At 37.4% G+C, this 23,599-nt stretch overlaps 1 protein-coding gene across 1 annotated transcript in view; it reads left to right on the forward strand.

Annotated features, from left to right (window-relative positions):
• Positions 1–6: 6 nt before the first annotated feature.
• SLC15A4 (solute carrier family 15 (oligopeptide transporter), member 4) overlaps positions 7–23,599 on the forward strand; it is a 30,582-nt gene continuing 6,989 nt past the window's right edge. The window contains exons 1-6 of the mRNA XM_010581744.1: positions 7–625; positions 8,810–9,105; positions 9,977–10,145; positions 11,777–11,854; positions 16,556–16,724; positions 21,020–21,175. Of these exons, the coding sequence (XP_010580046.1) occupies positions 56–625; positions 8,810–9,105; positions 9,977–10,145; positions 11,777–11,854; positions 16,556–16,724; positions 21,020–21,175 (1,438 nt within the window). The 5' untranslated portion in view covers positions 7–55. The remainder of the gene's footprint in view (positions 626–8,809; positions 9,106–9,976; positions 10,146–11,776; positions 11,855–16,555; positions 16,725–21,019; positions 21,176–23,599) is intronic.

The following is a 23,599-nucleotide window of genomic DNA, read 5'->3' on the forward strand; positions in this document are numbered from 1 at the left end:
AAGTTTCCTCAGGGTGGGCCGGGAAGCGCGGCGGGGCCGGGAAGGAGGCGCCGTCATGGAGGAGGCCGAGCCGAGCGAGCGCAGCCCCTTGCTGAGCAGCGGGGAACGCGGGCGGGCAGCGAGCAGCGCTTTTCACGGGCGGCGGCTGGCTTGCGCCGCCGTGCTGCTGGCCGAGCTGCTGGAGCGAGTGGCCTTCTACGGCATCACCTCCAACCTGGTGCTCTTCCTCAACGGGCCTCCCTACGGCTGGGAGGGTGCCCAGGCCAGCCAGGCCCTGCTGCTCTTCATGGGCATCACCTACCTGGTGTCGCCTTTCGGCGGCTGGTTGGCCGACGCCCTCCTGGGCAAGTTTGGCACCATCCTGCTCAGCATGGCGCTCTACCTGCTGGGCATGCTGGCCTTCCCTGTCATCGCCGCACCGCACACCCGCCAGGGCCTCTGCGGGGACATCCCCTTGTTCCCTGTAGAGAACTGCTCCTCTCCAGCGGCCAACGCCACCGTGGCACCTTGCTCCCAGGTGGGAGCCACCCGCTACTGTGCCACCGCCACCTTCGTTGGACTGGTCCTCGTGGGGCTGGGCGTCGGGTCGGTCAAGGCCAACATCACCCCTTTTGGGGCGGACCAGGTCAAGTATTATTTGGCAGCTGCCGAATCGTTTGTGGGTGCTGATCTGAACCAGGGGATGGCTGTCAGTCGTGCAGAGGGGCTTGCCTTGGTGGGGTGGACAGTGCGCCTACTGATTCACATCTCTGTCGGTGTTAAGTCTCAGATGGAATCAGATCATCCAGCTTTGTTCCCTGTGTAACGCAAGCTGTTAAGTTGTACCCTGTTTGGTGTAATTTTGGTGTCTGTGTGGTGTCAGATCTCTTATGACCCTTGGTTTCCTGGTAGCCCTGCCTTATGTGTGGTACCTGATTTGGCTAAGCCGTCACCATCTTGGGGAGTTGGGCTGAATACTTAATGGCCATTAAGTGGATTGTTAATTATCCTTCATTGCGGCATTTGTACCCACTTAATTTGATCTCAGAGCTCATCGGGTGAAATATCTGATATACATGTTAGCTTTGACAAGGATAACATGGGCCTTCTAGGGCAGTGGTCAGAGGCCTTTATCATCCTGTGATAAATGAAGGCTAGAGAACAAATAGTTTTTTATGCTTTAGGTATTCTCTGTGTACTCCAGTGCCCTTGAGTGGTATTTTTGTGCAGGCTAATGTTGCACCACATGATGGGTGGGAAGGTGCTCTCAGCGTGGTAAACATTACCTGTGCTGTTCTCACAAGGATACGTCCTGTCAAACGACCTTACTCAGATCCACTTCAGTGATATCATTCATTGGATCATCACTGCAGAACCAAGTGGCTTTACAGAAAATATTTGAGAGACGGCTCATAGTTCAGTATTAACTGGTATGCGCTGTTGCATGTATTTTTTTACAGTCTTACGCGAAGATAGTATGCTGACTGTGGATGTTGGAGTATAATTTCTGCTTTAAAAATTGAGAATTTCAGATGCTTAGATACTGAGCAGCTTTTCTAACCAAACTGTTCCTGATGACAAAGCAAGGAAAATACCTCCAATCCAGTTGCATGTCTGCTTACCAGACCATTGAGTTCTGGTTAGAGTAAATGCCATGAAATTCTTTGTGAGAGGTGGAATCTACCACAGTATCTTTGCCAAACATACCTCTGTTCTCTGTTGTGCAGTTTACATCTGACATTCTTTGGCCTTTCATATATTATAAATTCTGGAGTTCTGGGTGAAAGGCAGTATATAAATGTAAAACATTATTATAGCCTAGGATTGTGTGTCCCCCGTGTATTGGTTCTGTTTAAGCCAGCATAAGCCCATCAAGTGAAATAGCTTTAATATGACTTTATCTTGTAAGGTGTTTTTCAAAACTGACTGCTTATCCCCAGAACACTTTATGAACGTTAAATATAAGAGATAAATAATGGCAGGAACAGAGCAAAAGAAGAACCATTGCCAATGGAAGTGTAGCTGTTGTAGCTGGATTTTTTAAAGGCTTTCCCCCCAGGATTTCACAGAAGGCAGTTTTTGGCTAGGTTTGCAGATAATTCACAGTGATTTATGTAGGGTGAAGCAAAAGAAATACTCCTTTCTGGTTCATAATAATCAGTAGAGCTCTGCTGAGGACTGAATTTTTCCCCTTCTCTGTTCTTCTGGCTTATCTATTGTTAAATATACTACAGCATACCAGTTATCTTGTTGTGCAATTTTGGGCCCTCTTGGGTGCCTTCTCCTTGCATAGAAATGTAGCAAACTGCTGGGTAGATGGATATATATTGCTGAGAATAAAGTCTGTCTCCCAGAGTCACATTCTTGGGAGGCCAGAATACCATGCAAACATGTTTTGGCTGGATGTGGGCTGATACGATTTGTCCTCCTTCCCTTAAATACCAGACAAAGGAAAATATGAATTGTGTATCATGCACTTTAGCTGACATGAACCACCTTTCAGATATTGTTAACTACATTTTGTTGCAGATCTCCTAAAAATTACCATGTAATTTTTCAGTTTTAACGTATGATCTATACTTTGGGTAGAGAGCCCAAATATAATGAGGATTTTTTTATTTAGATGAAAAGAATCACTTTGTGGAAAATTGGAAACTAAATTCCAGTACTTACTTTCCTCTGAAGTTAAAAAGTTGTAGTTTCTTAATTTCTGTTAAATGGATGCTTTTAGAAGTGCTGTTACACGTGACTAAGTAGACAGTATAGAGTAACTTTTGTCAGTCAGCTTAGCAAAAAACCAGTTACTGCAAACTAGGTGTAGATCAGCTTTATTTAACTGTGTTTATAAGTAAGAGCCATTTTTTTAGAAGTTGCAGATTGATCCATCATACAGGTCTAAATCTGAACTGATGGTTCTTAGAATAGCGTTTATAATCATGTGGTATGTACAACCTGGCACTTTCCAGTTCCCTTTTTAAATGCATGTGTTTTGCAGTCACTTCCTGTTCTGTGTAGCAGTTTGTGACTTTTGGTAGTTAGGAAACAATATGACTATCCCTCATTATTGTGAAAGCTGGTTTAGCTTCAACACTGAAGCCAAAATTAGCAGTAGACTACTGATCTAGTATCAGCTATAATAATTGTTCTAATTATAGATTAAGCTGGTTTGGGGTTATGGTGATAGAGATGCTAGTTTTAAGCCACAGTATATCTTTCTGAATTGCTATCATAGTCATTAAATCTATCGGCCCATAAGCTGCCAAAAATCTTCTAGCTTTGCTATAACCGTTGTTGTTACATTAGCATCGTCAGAGGCAGGGTGCTATTCGAAATTGCTGGTGTAAAGATGGCTTTAGAGTGATTTTCAGCTGTATTTATTTTATTTATTTATTTATTTGTAGAACTTAGATTTTACAGCCTCTGGGGAAGGATGGGGGACCTTGTATAAAGAATTGAAGGTCACTAACTGCAAATTACTTTTTGTTGTTGAACTTCTTAGGAGACTGTGGATGTCTAAGACTCTGCAGATAACGGTTTGAAAACTGAAGTTGTGGCATTCACATGGGCAGTACTTATTTGTTCTGTTTCTGACAGAAACAGAATAGATACGACACTAGAGAGAGGAAGCAGAGACTTGAAATGTGGATTGGCCAAATTATAGTACAAAAATTTGAAATTATGTAGCAACTAAGTAGTACTGTATAGCTCTGTTACTGAGCTTTCTCCAGATGCTCTCAAAGAATAACTGGTGTCTGTAGTGATGGACTACTAGAAGGTCAGAATTCTGTAAGAGTAAATTTGACTATGGAAAACTGTTGTCATTGTGCTTCCTTTGTAGGCTAAGGAGAAGGGCAAGCTTCTATGTTTTCATCCTTGCTCTGTTGTGTGGCTGCTTGCATAGTTGGCTAGGATAAGTTTGGCGGTTTTTGTTACATTTGCGACTTGTGACTGTCAGTCGATTGCAGGAACAAATGAAAACTGCTAATGTCAGTAACTTTTAAATAATCTTTTTCCTTTCATGTGAGTCAAATAGGAGGTCATAGCTTTGCATTTGTCATGCTGTGAAGAGGGAGAGAGAGAAGATTATGACATACTGGAACTCTGAAATGTTGGTGTTTAGGAAATACTTGAGATCATTGGCAGATGATGTCAGAAATCAGATGTCACAGCGGAATGGTATGCACCAGATAGGCACTAGCTGCAGCAAAAATAAGAAATCCTGTGGATAACCATTTCTTTGAAACTGACTTAGCTGTAGAGAGCTAGGGAACTACTTTGTGACAAAGCAAAGCATCTAAACACACTAACTATGGAGAAGCAGTGATGCTTGTATAGATTCCTGGCTATTTACAGAAGAATCAAGAGAGTCTAATAGAATCTTAATATTTGAGCTGTGTAATATTTTTGGTTTCAAGCTGTACAAACTGCTTTAGTTAGTGCTTGGATCATCTCCTAAGAAAGGTGTTGGTATTGAAAAATCCAGGGGAGGGTTAATTCAGCAAGTGATCATCTTTCTCCTAAGTCAGAATGAGGTCTAAGTGTCAACCTTAGGGACAGCTGTGCTGTGGAAGTTATTTATGATGACTTTTCATCAGGTGTTGTAACTAAAGAAATAGTTACTCTTTCTCTCTTTGTTTTAGTTACATTTAAAATTTTGGTCTCGTTGTAAGGTGTTAACCTTATATCCTAAATGAGTTCAGAGTATCGCAGTGCAGAGTTACACAGCTGATGGTGTCTGAAAGTGGCTGTAAATAACCTAATGATTACATGATTCCCATAACATAGTGCACTGAGAATTCTTTATCGTGAAAACTGTGGTTCTAAGTACGTCATCTGACCACGATCAGTCTGATACGTGTTTTGCATTAGAAGTCTTGATTTTGAGAACTATTGCTTTACTATTTTGAAATCCAGTGCTCTGTAGGTCCCAGTTATAAAACTCAGAATGTCACTGTGCATTTCTTTCTGCATTTGGATTAACTATATGTAAAGGATAGTTATCGGATATATAAAAAAGCCACCTTTTGGGCTGTAGAAAAATCAAGTGTTAGGTTAGATTTTCTTTTGCAAAAGTTATGTTAGATGCCTTGAAAGTAGCAAGATTATTTTATTTCCTCTTTAGAGGCCCACCTGAATGCAGGCAGCATTGACGTGTGACCAAGGACCGACAAAGCAGCTGTGGCCAGAAAGCTTAGAGTTGCTCATTTCCTTCATTTCTTTGTTGGTGGCATTTTTAGGTGTGGGGTTTTTGTTTAGTTGGGGGGGGCAGTAAGGAGGGTTTGGGGGTTTTATTTTGTTTGCTGGCTTTTTTTTTTTTTTCAATTAAAATTTGCCCTATAGTTTAAAAGAGAAAAATTCAGGGCAATTGGGATGCTCCTTGTATGGTACAGTAGGTCATTCTGTATTTTTATTGAAGTAAAAGCACTACTGGATTGTTCCTTAGTGTTCTTGAAGAATGATGTGCTGTCCCATTTAGTAGGGAAAAAAAACTGTGTAAGGTTTGAAGAATGCAGAACAGTGAACCAGAGACTCAGGACTGGATTTTATGCAGTGGGAGGTGATCTAAATAAGTGACAGCTGTCCAATATTGGCAAATTCTGTGGAAGATGTCTGAATCTGAGCTCATCTGCAAAACCACATGTTGCCTAGAGCAAATAAATTGTGTGTACTAGATACTTGCTAATGATAATTCGAGTCAGGGCACCTTTGAAACAGCTTTACTACAGTGTTTTCGTTCAGTGATAGGAAGCCTTGCACTCTAGCCGCGGCATTTTGCTGATAATTGTTTGCATTTTCCTATTGTAAGGAGTTTGACTAAAACATGGTAAATCTAAGGAGGTGATGTTTTTCATACCTTTTAGGCACTACTACTGTTTTTAAGCTGTTTTGTTGTGATGGGGACAACATCTTTTACATGTACCTATGTACCTTTTACATGTTTGACTTTCAGTGCAGGGATGTGGCACCCTTAGCTCACAAGATAGATTCAATCTAGGACCCACACCATACTTGTGCCATTTATGTGCATCATTTTCCTGCTGCAGTTGCTGGTAGGATGTTTAGAATATAATGGAGCTGGTGTGCTGGTACCACAAGGAGAGTGCTGCTATGCTTGAGCACAGATGAAATTGAGCGGAGGGAGTGATAGATATTTCTTTCTGCTTGGGTGATTGAAAATAATGCAGACATAAGGGGGAAAAGGAGAATTCCTGCAGTTTTCTGAAAAATACTTGTCCTTGATAAAAATAAAATAATAAAATTATAACATGTTTTTTTTCTTCTTGGCCCCTTATTAAAATATAGTGTCTACTTATAAACCAATCTATTTTGTGCTGTCACACAGCTCAAGTAATAACCAACAGGGGGAAACTTGGAGTAGTCCACTGTAAATGTAATATAGCTAATATTTAGGGCAGCTGATGTGATGTTTGAAAAGAACTAAAAGGATTACCTTTTAACTCTACTGTGTTTTCTGGTTGTGGTAAGACGACATCTTCATAGTTCTTCCACTTTGACAAGACATTCCACCAGGTAGTTCAGTGTGATTTTTATTATGTTATTAATGTTTGTCAAAAAAATGCCATAGTGGCATTTCAGATGTGGCTGTGATGTGATTTTTAGTGCTTATATGTACTTTGATAAGGAAGGAGAAAATGGATTCTTTTCGTTGTAAGTCTGGTGTGCCTGTCCCTTGAGCATTGCATTCCTTTTTGGTCATTGTTTCAAAAAGGATACTGGAGATGGAGAAGGAAGTTTCAGAGAAGGGCCACAGACATGGTTAGTAGTTTCCATGCGAGGAATCATGAAACAGTCTACAACTTCCTGGCAAGGCAGCTTAGAAGGAAGGTGTGATAGTGGTTTGTGGAAATAAAGGATGGGGGAGAGAGGCAGAAATGGACCAGGGATGGAATAAAGCTCAGCTGTCTTCTGTTGTTTCCTGGAAGTAGGTAAAATGAGTGGGGCTAGTACAGGGCAGGTTCAAAACAGGCAGAGGTGGTTCTTCCCAGGGTGTAATTAGCTGGGGAGCTCTTTGCCACAGGATATTATGGATTCTAAAAGCTGACCTGAGTTCAGAGGCAGGCTGGACAAGTTCATAGAGAGGAGATCTGCTGCATTTGTCAAGTAGGTAGAAGCCATCCTTGGTTCAGGAAGTTTCTTGGGAGCTAATGGTTGGAGGCTGGGATAATACTTGATAGAAGTATCACACTGTGCTTGCCCTGTTCTTACCTGTATCAGTTTGCTTTCATCTCCCAGCTTTTCTTTGCATAGACATGAGCAAGGTAATTTGTAAGAGGGAGGGTGGGAAGTCGTCTTCCTTGCAGAAATTATAAGAGAACTGAGACTTTATGATGAAGAAATGGAAATTTCATAGAATAGTTTGCTAACTCTTTACATAAGTTGGAGCACTGTGTTTATGATGTAATTGTTTGCTAATATCCTGCTGCTGTTTGGGGTTTAGAAGGAATTCCTAGGTTGATACACTACTACAGGTGATGACTGTTAAAATTAGGAAATGAGTACCAGGTTGAAACTAGAAAGGGTTTAGGCTCCAAGATTGTATTTGACATGTTAACAGACCTACCTGGATGCCTAACAATGCTATTAACTATGCATAGGAGTAGATGCTTTAATATTTCTTTTGTTAGCCTTGGTTAAATGATACAGATGGGTTTGTGCACCACTGAGAAACTTGAAGCAGAACTTAAATCAGAACTGACAATGTTAAAAACTTATTTCAAGACATAGCTTGCTTTTCATACTGCAAACTAAACACAGATCTTTTGAAGATCTGGCAAATGAGGAAGGGAAACTTGCAATTAGAAGTCAAAAACAACTGACTTGGCAAGACTGGTGCATGGCACTGACTTGCTAGTCACTGTTAATGGTCTTTCAGTCATAAAACAGTGACAAATATGGTATTATGATTTTTTCTACAGACTAGTTGATCTTTTTAATGTATTTCAAATATTAACTTGCAAAATTTCTCTTACATCACATCTTATGGGTGATGCTGGGTTCCTGTGACTTAGTTACAAAATGTGGGGTGACTTATGGTAGGCAATGCAGATTAAAGAGTGATGGTGAAAACTATACAGGATAATTCTATAAACAGGGTTGTCTTTACTTTCACTGGAGAGACATTGAGCGCTTCAAACAGAAAAATAGCACTATGAACAGTGCTGACTTAATAGAGGGATAAATGTTCACAGGGACCTTGTGACATCTCAGGCAACCCAAATTTAATATTTTTTTTTTAAAGGTCAAAATGGCAAGTCTTCAATTTATGTTCTGATGAGAGGCATTAGGACTCTGTTAAAAGTTAAATTTGTGTTTTAATTACCAAGTAGTCATTTGAGGCTTAGAAAATGGAATACGGTTAACTTATTGTGTATACAGTTGGAAGAAACAATTGTTGCAATACTACTAATATATTAATTTTTAGGTAGCTTAATTTATTTTTTTTTAGTAAAAAAATAATTATTTCAACTTCTTTGGACTATGGGGTGTTAATCTGAGTGAGTTTTTTGTAGAGAAATGACCAAATGAGAGACAATGCAGTAGAAATAATGGCCTGTATGGGGAAGCTATGTAGTTCAGTATTGTATGGCCTTTTTATCCCTATGCTGATCTTCAACAAGGTCACTGATATAGTGGGGTAGCTCAGTAGGGTGTCATTTCATCAAATACATGCTAAACCCAAAACACGTAAATCATTTCAGTGTGACTCTAAATTAAACGTAAGCTCTTCATGCATTGAACCTGATTGAATTCTAATAAACAGGCTTCGTTTTCTTCAGAAGTTGAATGACTTGTTTTTAATCTTTTCCAGGTCAAAGATCGGGGTCCAGAAGCCACAAGAAGATTTTTTAATTGGTTTTATTGGAGCATTAATTTGGGAGCTATTCTCTCTCTAGGAGGCATTGCATACATTCAACAGAATGTGAGCTTTGTTATTGGATATAGTATCCCAACAGTTTGCATTGGGATTTCATTCATGGTTTTCTTATGTGGTCAGAGTTTCTTCATCACAAAACCGCCTGATGGTAGTGCCTTCACAGACATGTTTAAAATTCTTGCATATTGTTGTTGCTCAAGAAAGAGACATGTGGAACATTCAACTAATAGGTTTGTAATGAGCTCTTTTGTATAGTCTGAATTCAGTGAATCAGCCTAAGAGTTGGAACTAGTTAGTTCAAACTAGCTGGCAGTAAGTCACACTAGAGAATACACTAGAATGTGCATTTTTGCTTTGAGAACTGGAACTGGAAAATTGGAGTCCTGGAGATATTTTCTGGGAGTTCTGGGATGAAAGAGAGGCACATTTTGGGATCACTGGATCTCCATGCTGCAAGATCAAGTCTGCTGTTTTCAACTGAATGCGATGTCTTGCCAGTTCAGAGTTTCTGAAAGTGTAACATAACCTAAGTATGCTGCTTTTAAGCATTATCTAACTTTCTTCTCTGCTTAGATATGTTTATGGGATGCCTTCTGATTTGAAAAACACTATCATCTGCATTTAATGTTTTAAGTGGCTTGATGGGCAGCCAAGATGTGTACTGGCTTTTTGCTTTCCAAATGGTTACTCCACTCTTAAGAGATGCCCATGGAATACTGGTAGCTGAATTTAGTCACTGATGATAAGAGATGTCAGGTGCCTCCTCTGCAACGGGCTTTCATGTATTCAGATTGCAAAACAATTCAATGAATTAGAATAACCTGTATTTCGTGATACATTTTCTTAAGTTTTGCATATTGCAGTACCAGTTATTTATTTGGGGGGGTGGGGTGGGATAAAGAACCCTTTATAATGGAAATTTTCAGCTTGTGCTTTTTCACCTGCTGATGATCGATTCTGGCCTAGCTGTTTTGCTGTAACTTACATGAGTAACTTATTTTGGAAAGGTATGAGCTTTTTATAATGAAGTGTCACAAGATTGCCAGTTATGTCAGGTTTTTTGTTGTTGTTTAACTAAACATTTCAAATTCTTTTCAAAAGCGAAGGCCAGGGAGTACTTCAGCAACCTCGCAAACAAAGCCTGTTTGAGATGGCCAAGCTGTCTCGTGGGGGCCCATTCAGAGAAGATAAAGTAGAAGATGTGAAAGCTCTCGTCAAGATTATCCCTGTCTTTTTGGCTTTAATACCTTACTGGACAGTGTATTTTCAAGTGAGTAGTTCCAAATGGTTACATTTTTATTTTACATGTCTAAAAAAACATAAGTTCTAATTTAAGGACTGTAACTCCCTCACCTCCCAGTTGCATTTGAAAGGTCTTGGGGTGCTAGCATTAAGTTGCAGTTCTGAGTCTGTGTTATAAACCTAACTCCTGTCTGAAAATTACCTTCCAGAGCAGTTACCTGGAGGAAACGCACAAAAGCTTTCAGGGGGAAACTGTTCTATAACGTTTACTTGCAGTTAGCGTTCAGTAGCTGTGATTCTAATGATGAATATTGAAAAGGATTTTTCAGAACTCTGTTATTGACAGTTTGACTTGTTTAATACCCATGTGTTCAATAACGTTAGCTACTTGTCTTTCACACACCTGGGGTTGCATCTCAGGAGTCATTTTAATAATATTATGTTAGCAAAAATAATGCTGTGTGACGGTAGCTTCTTCTGAATTTTTTTATTTCCTACATAAAATTGTTGTGGAAAACTGTATTAGCTTACCAATTGTCGTGGTTTAACCTCAGCCAGCAACTAAGCACCACGCAGCTGCTCGCTCACTCCTCCCCCACCCAGTGGGATGGGGAGGGCAATCAGAAAAAAAAAAAGGAAAACTCGTGGGTTAAGATAAGAACAGTTTCATAACTGAAATAAAATATTATAATAATAGTAATGAAAATAACAAAAAGAGAGAAATAAAACCCAAGAAAGACAAGTGATGCACAGTGCAATTGCTCACCATCTGCTGACTGATGCCCAGCCAGTCCCTGAGCAGTGATCCCCCTCCCGGCCAACTCCCCCCAGTTTATATACTGCGCATAACGTCCTATGGTATGGAATATCCCTATGGCTAGTTTGGGTCAGCTGTCCTGGCTATGCTCCCTCCCAGCTTCTTGTACCCCTGCTTGCTGGCAGGGCATGGGAAACTGAAAAATCCTTAACTTGGGATAAGCACTATTTAGCAACAACTAAAACATCAGTGTTTTATCAACATTATTCTCACACTAAATCCAAAGCACACTGTACCACTTACTGGGAAGAAAATTAGCTCTATTCCAGCTGAAACCAGGACACCAGTATGCCAAAGTATCTAATTTCACATTTTTTCTGGGGGCTTTTTCATAAACATGAAACTTACCCTGAAGTTGTGAGATGAAAAATGGCTACTAAGAATACTTTCAAATAATATTTTGACTTAATAATAAAAGAGAAAACAATATCATTAAAATTATAATTAAAACATAACAGTTGTACAAATTAACGTATCTTAAATATTGTGCTCTGTTTCATCCTGCAGTTGATTCAGGTAGGTCAGGGTAAGTAGTCTAGATTTCAATTTAATTCCTTTCTAGTTCTTCTGTTTTAGTGAGATGAATTAGGATAGTAAATATGTTTTGGGGGAAAAATATGCAGAAATTGTTTTAAAGTCACATGAATGATTCTTTGTGCTTTTAGTAACAATAAACGTAACAATTAAAAAAATCTTGCCATGTTCTAACAATAATTCTTTTTTTTTTTCCTATATTAGAACTTTACCTCTGGTATAATCTTTGTTAATTATTAAAAATGTAAAAATATCTTGCTCTTGGTAGTCCTTGTCCAAGTAATCCAACTCATCTTTCCTAATGCTAGATGCAGACAACATATGTATTGCAAAGTCTCCATCTGAAAATTCCTGAAATATCAAATGACACCAACTCTATTCATACGGTAAGCAGGGCAAAATAAGTGAAAAGTATGTCGTCTTTAGATGAAATGCAAAATAAGTAAGTATTGTATAAAAATTCCAGGAAGTTAAGGTAGTGACTAAGGGGAATTGATGGCCACAGACATTGGGCATTTAGACATGATGCATAATACAGAGATTTTGGCATACCTACAGGTATATGGAGTTCATACCATCCTGTTTTAAATGTATTCAGATAACTTTCACTGCTTTAATTAAGAGTGTCTTTATCCTTCAGTGGACAAAGTATGATCTTTGAAGAAAGCTTATAAATCTACATGCCCTAAGTTTTCAAAGTTGGAAGTAGTACAGAAGCATTTCTACAAACTCAGTAGGAATACCCACACTTAACTGAAACATTAGTATTTGCAAATTTGGAATCTGAGATACATTTGTAACTTTATACTGCTTTATCAATATTCATGTTAGCTTGAGTCAGTTTAGCATATTGAAGGAAGTTGTTCAATGTTTTTCGAGAAAGGCTGGCATCACACAATTGCAGAAACAGTACTGAGAAGTAAAAAAGTATGAATGTAAGTAATTAACAGGCTTACTAAATGTTCTTTTAAAATTAAGTTTCTTCTGTTTTATTTAAAATTAATATCAGTAAGACAGAATGGCTTCAGTCTTTTTTTTGCAGATCAAAACTAAAAAATGCTTGTACTTAATTTTTCTTTGAACCTGCTTGAAAACTGAGCTGCTTCTGAATCACAGCTGAAGGCTTTATGGAAGTTAGTGATACTGGCAAAGTACGACTTCTAAACCAATCAAATGCTAGTTACTTATGTTTACACAGATAAAAAAGCTAAAGAAAGAGTAGTCTGAGACTTCTTCTCTTAAATGCATGCCATCAACATAAGGATCTAAAGCAAATTTCCTCAACCGAGTTCTCAGTTTTTGTATTTTTTTTTGCATAGCTTTTGGGCATGGAAAGCCACTGCCACTTTCACTTCAAGGTTCAGTTTTGTGGTGTTTGAGATGCATGTTCATTTAAAAATAAGATATTTTCTTGTTTAAAAATTCTAATTAGTCTGAGACTTCTGTTTTAGTTATATCAATTTTAATTCTGGACTACGTTCAATGTGGTTGGGTTTTTTTTAGCATATACCTAATTCTACTTTAGTACAGGTCAATACATTTACATTTTGATATGTAACCTGTTTTGCTCTTTTCATTGAGCTTTTCACATTTCTTTATTGCTTGCATATGAAAGGGGACTCAGATTTTTCTGTTATTATGAGCCACATGACTGTCTTGTTAGAACATTGTCATTGTTGGAATAGAGAAGTGGATTTTCTTCCCTCTAACAAAGTGCACACAGGACTTCAGAGTCCCATTGTCAGTCTGAATATTAAAAATAAAAATACTGTCAGTCTGAATATTAATTGTGTAGAAATGAACATGGAGCTTTGGTTATCAAACTGAGCTTTCCTCACTGCCTTTCTGGGTGTTAGAATTGGTTTGAAGTTTAAGTAGAGAGTTACGTTTAATTAAATTAGTTAAAAAAAAAAGGGGGGGGTTCATTGTTTTTGCTGAAAAGGCTTTAAAACACCACTCATGCCCTGTATCCACTTTTTCTAACTTAAAAGTGTGGCTTTAAAAGTTAGTTACCTGTTTTTAGTGTTTACTTAAAGTATGCAGAATTTGAGGCAAGGATAATGGAACAATGATCCTAGTCCGTCTTGATACTTCTAAATAATAATTTTCTATCTTGCATAACAGTGACTGGCTCTTTTTTCTGCAGTGCATCAGTTGTGGTGTTCTTGTTTTATTTTGAAATACTTTGCTGTGATTTAACAGCATTAACAGCATAAGTCAAATAAGTTAATTTGATTTTTGCTAGCTTCCTTGGTATGTGGTCTACCTGAAGGATGGTGACCTGCAATCTACATTATGTAGGTAGTATCTTTGAACGCAATTCTGACTAGTGTGGTTTCTCCAAAGGGAAGTGATTTGAGGTAATTAAGAAAAGGAGCAGTAATATAAAATTATATGTGAGCAGTATTGTACCTTATCAGGTCTAGGTTTTCCTTAAGCTCTTCTAGGCGCCACTGCCCAATACTAATAACGACATATTTCCTCTTGATATAAAGAGTGAAATATGTGTATGCCCTTTTAATTTGCAGGCTCCTGATAGAGTAGAAGATGGAAAAGCAAACAAAAAAAAACCCAAACCAAGTGATTGATTGTATGAACTACAGCAGTGCCAGAGGCATTTGGTATTTCTCTTCTTTCTTATCAGATTCAGTCATGACAAAAAATTCCTACATCCTTCACTCTAATTACACAAGTCAGTCTTTGTACAAACTGTTACACAGGTTCATGCTGGTGTGATATTTGAAGCAAACGAAAAGGTGAATGGGAGAGTGAGGGAAATTGACAGTTTTAAAGTTTTGCAAAATATTTCTAAATAAGCAAGAATTTGACTAACTCAGCAGAATTCACTGTGCATTTTTCAAAGTATGTGAAGGTTGCTAAGCAATGTATGTAACCTTATGTATCAAACTGCTGAATGTTTTTATATAGGCAAACCAGCTTATTATTCCATTTTCAATTCTATGATCTTGAAATGCCTGGGAAATGTTAAGGGGAGGTTAGGATGAATTCAGTTTTACCATCATCATCGTAACTTCTTGGGATTGGTAAACTATGAACCAGAAAGCATTTGCCTGAGTTCTTTGGAGAACTGCAATGACAACTATAAAGCAGAGCAAGAAAACAATAATATTTTTAATGACTGTTGTTACAACATGTCTGCATGCAGAGAGTGCTAAAAATGTGCCACATACGTACACTAATGCTAGTTGGAGATTCTGACAAAGCTGGATATGGACACAACTTGATGTCAATCAAGGACTTGGTGCTCTTGGTGCAAACTCCTATGAAGGTGCCAACTCCTGCTTAGATTATGAAGAGCTAAAGGTTCACATTTTGCTAAGTCTTGTTTTTGTAGTTTGTCATCATCTCAGCCACGTCTGTCATCTGTGTCATCATCTGCAGTAAGAGATGCATGCCCACACTGTGTTAGAGGCTGAGGGGTTTTGAGATCCTTGCAGTGGTTGAGATTTGTAGCCTTAGGGGAATCTGGTTGTCTTCCTCTGTTACTGTGGCCATAGCTTTAGGTTGTCACAGGCCCCTTGGTCATCTCTGGATAATCTCTAGAAAAATATTCATCTGTTCTAACCTTGAGTTTCAATACACAGAAACAGTTTAGTATCAAAAACTGAATCTGCATCAGAAACACTTAGATCAAGCAGTGCTTGTATTTTGGGTCAAAGAGTCAGTGCGATGCATCATATGGTATCCCACTGTTCCAAATACAGTTTTAAAAAATATCCCCAAACCAGAACATTTTTATAAATCTTCCTGTACTCTCTTGGTTTGTTAGCTCAGAAGAGATGCTAAATATCATTAAGCTTGGTAGAAGTTGTCTCATTCATACAGACGAGAATCTTACTGTCAATTACTGAATCTTGCACATGAGAAAGGATGCACATATTACACCATACTCTTGTTCCATTTGACAAGTGTAATTTAATTTTAATTGAATTTTGTATTGCATTAGTAAAACTCTTTCTACTGTTCTGTGGCATATTTCTGAAAGTTCTAAGACTAATAATAGAAGATCTACAGAACATGGCTATTAACATTTTTCGTGACTGAAGTAGAAAAAAAGTTTAATTCTGTCAGACTAGAGTATGTCACTGGAAGCAAAATAGTAGAGACTACTTAATTGCATTAAATCACTTGCTGACTTGTGTGCCAGTAATATTGACTTTGAATGCTTTTAAAAATGTATCTTGGGGTGTATTAATTTAAATAATCTGCACAATTTTGTTTACTAGATTTGAGTGGTACAATCAATCATTCCTCAGACAAGTGTTCTATGACTAAAAAAATCTTAACAGCAGAAAAGCTCCCAAAGGATAGTGATTTTCTCCATTAAACAAGTTTCAGGATGTATGCAGAAAAACTCAGATGATGTGATAACGCTAATGGCTATTTCATCTTTCAAAAGGAGTTCATATAGTTTTAGTTAGATAGTTAACTTTTGTTTTAACAAAAATTAATTCAGAGTAAGGACCTAAAATATAAGCCCTCTGGAACTTAGAAATCTTATAAAAAAAATCCTTTGCAAAATATCTTTGCCAAGTTCTACATTTTGGTTTTTTAGAGCACTCTCTTCATCTGCCTGATAATTTTCTTATTCCTCATTTTCCTTGGAACTATGTGTAGTAGTATTTGCTTTTGTGAAAAGAACCTTTTTGCTCTGAATACTTGAGGTTGTTCAGTCGCAGCAGAAAGCTCCTCCAACCCTGCCCTCCCCCTGCCCAAAAAACCCCCAAAACCAAAAAAACCTGCAAACCAACACCCACCTCAGCACAGCTGGAGGCGCATCTTGAAAGTGAGAATATGCAATACTGTTGGAGTTACTATGGTGAGGAATCATTTGTGCTTCAGAGCTAACAGAATTATGAACTGCCAAATTAAATGAAAACCTGAATAGCTGAGTGTTTTCCTCAGCTTTTACACGCTATTATTTTTCTTTGCACAGTGTCTATCAGTGTGCTGTGGTTTCTTTTGGATCTCGGTGTTCCATCAAAAATACTTTTTCCTTTGTAAAATAATAGTAAAAATCAACCCTTAAGTATGAAATTGCTAACTTAAGTCATCTATCCTGTCAGTTTCCAGCAGCCTGGTTGACTATGTTTGATGCGGTGCTTATTCTGATCCTAATACCCTTAAAAGATAAATTGGTGGACCCCATTTTAAAGAGGAATGGCTTGCTCCCATCCTCACTGAAGAGGATTGCGGTTGGAATGTTCTTTGTAATGTGTTCTGCATTTGCTGCAGGTAAGAAAACAACTTTGCGACTTACATAGTTATTTATTCAGCTAGTTGCAACAGGATTTTTTAAAAACCTTTGTGAATATTAAATTCAAGATTATTCAGAACTCTCTTTCATGGGATAGTCAGAATGCAACTGCATGGATGCATTTCCCACAATGAAAGAGATTTTTATCCAAACACTTACTAAACTGTTTTGAATGTTTGTAATAAAATTGGACCATTTTTCCTGCCTGAAACAGACTTCGAGTATACCTTTTAAAACCAACTTGTTGAGGTTTTCACATACAGTGTTACTTTCTAGTATGGTTGGTAGAGGAGAACTGTTTGGTTTTTGACTGTATTTTTTTCAACAGATGCTTTAGCTTCATGATCAGTGTTTGGGTTGCCTGGATAAAGTGTCCAGAGTTTGGATATCAGGCTGTTAGTCTTCTTAAAATAAACTTTATGGTATTGTGGAAGTCCATGTTGTCTGATTTATTAACAATTTATCTTGTAGTTGAAAATGTATTTATCCTGAAAAACAAATTAGTTCAGAAATAAGTATGTTCATTCATACAGTCTGACTTCCAAATATTAAAAAAAGTGAAATGTTACCTAAAATGCTTTCCCTTTATCTGAAATAATAAAGTTAGGTTATGGCTGAACAAGAGTTTCCTCCCGCTTTGGTTTTTTTCTCCCCTACCTTAATGTTCCCTAATGTTTGGGAATTACTGTACTGTAAAATAGCTTAGCTATAGCATGAAAAGAAAAAGATGGCAACTCTGGTCAAACCATAAATCAGCTGCTTTTGAGAAGATTTAAAGTTGTTAAGCACTGCTGATGTGGAACTGCACATCTCTGAGCAATGCTTCATAGAACCTATAGCCTTCACCTAGTATCACCGTAATGAATATATTGATAAAGCATTATAGCATTAAATAAATTAATTTCAGCACTTGTAATCTCCTATATTTTAGAGAGAGGGACACTTTATATGGCTATTAAGATTTCTCTCAATGAGAGAGATAATTACCTTATTAGGCCAAGGTCACTTTGTATATGGGCAAGAAAAGTTCTTAAAGCAAAGTCATTTAAACTTAAAATAGGAATGTTTCTCTTATTCCCTGTTACTTAGGACACAGCTAGCAGCAAAAGAAGATGATGTAAAACAGTTAAATGTCAGCTCTTTAAATAGAACCTGCTGGCTCACATACAAGTGAATTCAAAACCAGCAATATCTATCTTTATTAATACTGGGGAAAAAAAGCATATCAAGCTATTATAGCTGAGTTGGAGAATGGGTTCTTATAGCCGAATTCTTAAAAATTTCAAATGGCTTCTTGTTTCCTATTCACCTACAAATGTAACATATGATTTTGTTGGTTTGATCCTCCCCTAATTCTTCCACAGTAGAAACTGAGAAGGTGAATTCTTTAGGTGGTTATCTGCAATCCAGTTGGAAAGTTTAACCTTTTGGAGTAACTTAACATCCCTTCATCATAACATGAATTTAAGAGCTTCAGTTGCAACAAATTTGGGGCATAGGAAACTTTATTTCTAGCAGGGTTGAAATCTTCTGTTGGTTTATAAGTTTCATAATTTTTTTTTCTCATTAAATGATATTTATAGAACCCATATTTTAATATTCTTAAAATAAACATTACTTCCAGCCATTTCTGCTTTAGAGAGAGATGCTGATTAAAATCTTAAACATATGAAGATGTTAATATCTTAACTTGCAATCTTGGAAGTATCTTGATTTGTTTGTGCCATATTTCCATTTTAACCTACTTATCTAACTGGCATTAGTTGTGGACACTACTTAGGCTGCCTATTAGATTGTTTAGATTATTTTAAATATCTTATAAACTGTGTGAGAATACAACTGATTAGATTTAATGAACATCTGCTGTGCTTCATGCATTTTATTGTAAATTCTGAGCAGCAGTATTTAAGGTTATTCGACTGGTAAATCTACTTCATTTATAGAGTTTGAATAATTATAGCAAGAACTCAAGATTCTTTATTCTTACAGTTTTAGTAGTTAAAACTTGAAGCTTGTCTATCAAAGTTTAAGAAAGAATCAATAGATTCTAGATTCTGAAGTACTCAGCTTTGAAGATAAATTTATGGCAAAGTTTGGTATATTATAGTTATGCTCCTATGTGGTTGAATGCCTCCTAAGTCTGTTTTTATGCTGTGAAGAGTTATCAAACACAATAAGGATCACTAGATGTTTTGAGGTGCAGTAATTTTGTGTTGAATGTGTATGAATGAAATTATGCCTGAATTCATAGCTGACTGTACTGCTTTGTTTACATTTTAATTAAGTTCCACTCTAAAATGTTTATCAGCTATATTAAAACCAAAACATCAAGAAATGCAGCTTTGTTTTAATTACATCAGCTGTTCATAGTTCAGAGGGCACTGAGGTGGCTGAAGAAAGATACTTAAAAATAAGATGGGTAAGTGGTCACCTAAAAAGAAATGAGGAAGGTAGAGAAAATGTGGTAGCCTGGCACTAAGAGGTACTAAGTTCAGAACAGTCTTTACTTCAAAACCAGATGTTATTAAGGGAAACACTCTTTTTAAGAAAAATTGGGGGGGCTTAAGGTAGTATTTAAACAAACTTGAGGAATTCTAACCTGTTTTCTCTCTACAACTCTTGTGTCTCAGAAGATAGGACTGTAGAGCTGTTGTGAGATTTCATACTTGAATAGATTCTGAACTGCTATGAACGAATAAACATGGGTTATACAAATGCACCTTTCTATCCTTTTCAAAGTACTTTGTAAATCACTTGTTAACGTGTGCTCCCTCAGTCTGGTTTTCAGAGCTCTGGCTCTAACTTCCTGCAATGATAAAGTACAATGTTGTCCTTAAGCATGTGATTTCTAGAACTTCTTGTTTAGTTATGGCCTCACCTACAGACTCTATGTAGGGACTACAGGGAGCTTTCCTCATGCTTTCTTCCCAGCTTGGGTCTCTTGCCATGACCAGGACTAATAAGAAACTGCATGTCATGGTATGAGATGGTTTTGGCAAACATCAGTCATTCCCTCAGAACATTGTCATTTAGCAGAGAGATGGTGATCTGGTTGACCCCCTTGAGGTTTGTATGTCACAGATTTGGGAAGAAACAGGAGAACAGATATTATATTGTGCATTAGAAATTGCTTGTGCTTGTTTGTATGAAAAGTGCTGTCAATAGCTTGAGCCAACATCATATTAAATGTCCATGTCATCCTTTGCCTGCCTCTAGGAAAGAAAAAGCTAGAAGTGAGGAGGCAGATGTAATCACTTGTGCATGGTATGATATCCATGAAGCATTGTGCCTATCATCTAAGCCTTGTACCATTTTTTTTTGTAAAAGGAGTGATATTTTGTGCCCCAAGATTAGGTCAGAGTTTGCCTCACTAAGTAGAAAGAGACAAACTGACAGGCACTAAATGGGAGGCCATGTGTGTATAACACATATTATAGGAAGTAGTGTCATTGACTCAGTCTTGCTTCTCTGAATTGGTGATGAATAAATCCACCTTATTTCCAAGGATATTGAGAGTTCTTTTATAGAGGTTGTTTCTGGGTGAAGCAGGGAGTTTTATTAACTATTAGCTATGCATTTTATGTAACAGTGAGGCAAATCCTTTAATCTGGACAACTTCAACAACCATACAGCATTATTTGATATTCACTTTCTATTCTGAACTGTTGTGTTGAACAAGCTAAAAATGGTTATATTTTACACAATCATGTCTCTTTTTCATTCTACGTTAAGTACTTTCTATGCAATATATTGCTTGTAAATCAAGGTCTGATAAGCTTTTGGATCTCTTGGGATGGCAAGTGTCATATAAGTGTCATGATCACATTCATAGAGGGTTTTCATGGTTCTATGGGACTAGTGTAGCCATTTCGATAAGCAAAACGGTTTCTAATTTATTAATACTATGGTGGCAGATGCAGTGGTTCAACACTGCAAAGTAGTAGTTTGTGAAAATGAGATTGTCTTTAAAAAAAAAACCAACATGGTTTGTATGAGAAAGCTCTCAGTTAATCCATCTGGAAAAGGGTTAAGTATTTGTATAATTATTGCTACTGAATAAGAATATAATCACCAATTCTATGGCAGAAGAACTATATGTCTTGAAATAACAATAGCAAAAGGAGTCTGCAATGCTTTATGTTAGGAAATAAGGAAATACATCATTCTATTTTATAATTTGTAAATGCAATGCAGGACTGAATCCTAATGTAATTCTTATATGAAGAAACAATGTTTGCATCTTAGGTCAATCTTTTCCCCCCCCTCCATGTAGGAATTCTGGAAAGCAACAGACTGAAAATTGTCAAGGTTAAAACAATTAATCAGACAATTGGAAATGTTACATACCATGCTGCAGATTTGCCAATATGGTGGCAGATTCCTCAATATGTGCTGATTGGATTCAGTGAAATATTTGCAAGTATAGCAGGTAAGAGTCTTCATGTGTTTTGTATCTGCTTTCATGTCTATCATAAATGATGGAGTCTTAGAAAAGAAATATTTACTTCTCAAATCATTTTAAATAAGCTCTGATGTTCCCGAATACAATATTATACAATATAACTTATTACAAGTGGCAAAGCACACAATTGTCTTTCACATTTGAAAATTGGCTATGTAAGATCTGTTTTCAAGACTGAGTTTCAAGCAGAGCAACACTTAAAATATTTGCGTGTCATCCAGTTAGCATTGGATATTTGCAACCCCTAAGAGAAAACAATACACTCTTTCAATATTGTATTTTAAAGAATAGTTTTAATGCAGTATTTTTTCCTCTGAATCATCCTCTGTGTTGCTAATAAAATTTGTGCTTTTTAATTTTTTTGGCTTAAAAATTGAGCTCACAGTTTAGAAAGTCAATTAGTAAGTGGAAACACCTTTCTGAGGAAAAAATGAAGAAATAAACCATCTTTAGAAAGATTTTTCACCAGTTTAAATTCATCTTACTTGAGTTTTTACATCTGTGAAGTAGCTATTTCTTATACAGTTTTATCTGCTTTATTTATAGATCAGTTTTTCTATAGCTGTTTTAGTACTTCAGTGTGATATTAGGCAAACTGAAACACTGTTCAAATCTTGCCTTTCTTGAACAAATGCAAGAGATCTTAAATTTCTTAATACTGTTCTGTGTGATGTAGTGGACAGCTGCGTGATCATATTGATTTTTAAGCTGAAAGTGAAGTGGGAGGAGACGGTGAATAGGGCTATAAAATCTTATTTTCTGGTCTGTTTCATATACATGCAGGGCTCATTAGCAGGAGGAAAGCACAGGCAACTTATCTGTTGTCACTGTGGTATGCCTAACACTGGTTTACTCTGATTAAACAACTGAAATGCTATTGTGAATCTTCTAGTAGTGTTTACTTATCTAGTGCTTGGGAGCAATGCTTAGTTACCAGTAACAGAAACCTTTCATGATCATAGAAGTAGCTATTCTGATACTACTTAAAAAGAATTGCAGAGGTACCTGATGTAACATATCAAAACTCCTCCAGTGACTTGATTTAAAAATCATTTAGTATTTGCTCAACTGTAGTTACTTATTAATGTGTTGAAATACTGTTTCAGAGTATTGAACTTTGAAGATCATCCATTCAAACTGGCATTACATATAGCTCCTTTTCTTCGATTCCTTATGACAGAATTTCCTGGTTTCATTTCCCCTGTAGGAGGTTACTGTCATTCCTCACCCTGGGCAAGCACAGTGGGTTAAAATGAGATTCTGTAATTCTGTAAGGTCTTGCTGGTGATAGTCCCAGCTGTCACAGGGCCCATTTGTTCCCCTCGTAGTGGAACAGAGAACTTCTACTCCGTTGGGTTTCTGGTTACGTGTGTTCTACTGTCATCACAGTTGTTAGGAAATAAAACAAGGTGGTTGGATTGCTTGGCAAGTAGAGAAAGAAGTGGGTTTGGGGGTTTTTTCTATCATCTGCTCATTTGCTCTAAGTTTTTCTTCCAGCTGTCCGGCCTGGGATTTCATGTGACTGGAAGAATTAGACATATCCATCACATATTAAACTCTACTTTAGTTATTTAGTATGTTGGAGGAATTCTTTTTAGTTATGGCTTTGTCTGGTGTGGATTTGTAGTTTTGCGGTATGCATTCAAATGCACCACTAGTGTACTCTTTCCTTCCTGGTGGACTGGTAGGTTGACATCTCACACCAGGTTGTTGTTGGGAGTGTCCTGTTTGCAATGTGAATGCAGGTCCTCCAACAGTTAGCTCTGTGCATGCACACAGCATGTACCTGAAAACCAGCACCTAGCACAACCTTTTGTGACAGTGAACACAAGATTTGGACGTAAGGTCCTACTGAATTGCAGCAGCTGAAATCCTAGTTCTTCACTTTTTGTACTGCAGCAGTCAGTATTGTAGACAAACCTGTAAGTGTCAAATGGCTGAAGGTCTGAGATCATTGTCTGATATCTGATAAGGGTCCCATTCCTGGTTCCTCGTGTGGATTCCACCCCCCAGTGATGCATAGGCAAGTCCTTTGCTTCAGTAAACAACTAGTAAGATGTGGAGAGAGTTCATTATCTTTAAAGCACACTAAGACCCAAGATGCTAAACACTTCAGATTCTTAAATGGAAAGTATGCTTTGGCAGTGCAATCAATATGTATCCTTTGCTAGAGGACGTCTCTGCATAGTCATTGCTGTCCTATATTACAGTACATTTAATTATGTGTGAACAGTAGCCATCACAAATCCGAACACATAAAATCTGAAGATGGAAGTCTTGCTTGAGTTACTTATTAAAAATAAGGCTATATTTAGCATTTTTAATAAAAGAGTAAAATGAGTTACCTTTAGTTAGAACTTTAGGGATTGTGCCAATTAAATTTGAACTCAG

This window comes from Haliaeetus leucocephalus, unplaced genomic scaffold (assembly GCF_000737465.1).
Source record: "Haliaeetus leucocephalus isolate CR32 unplaced genomic scaffold, Haliaeetus_leucocephalus-4.0 Scaffold802, whole genome shotgun sequence".
NCBI classification, from domain to species: Eukaryota; Metazoa; Chordata; class Aves; order Accipitriformes; family Accipitridae; genus Haliaeetus; species Haliaeetus leucocephalus.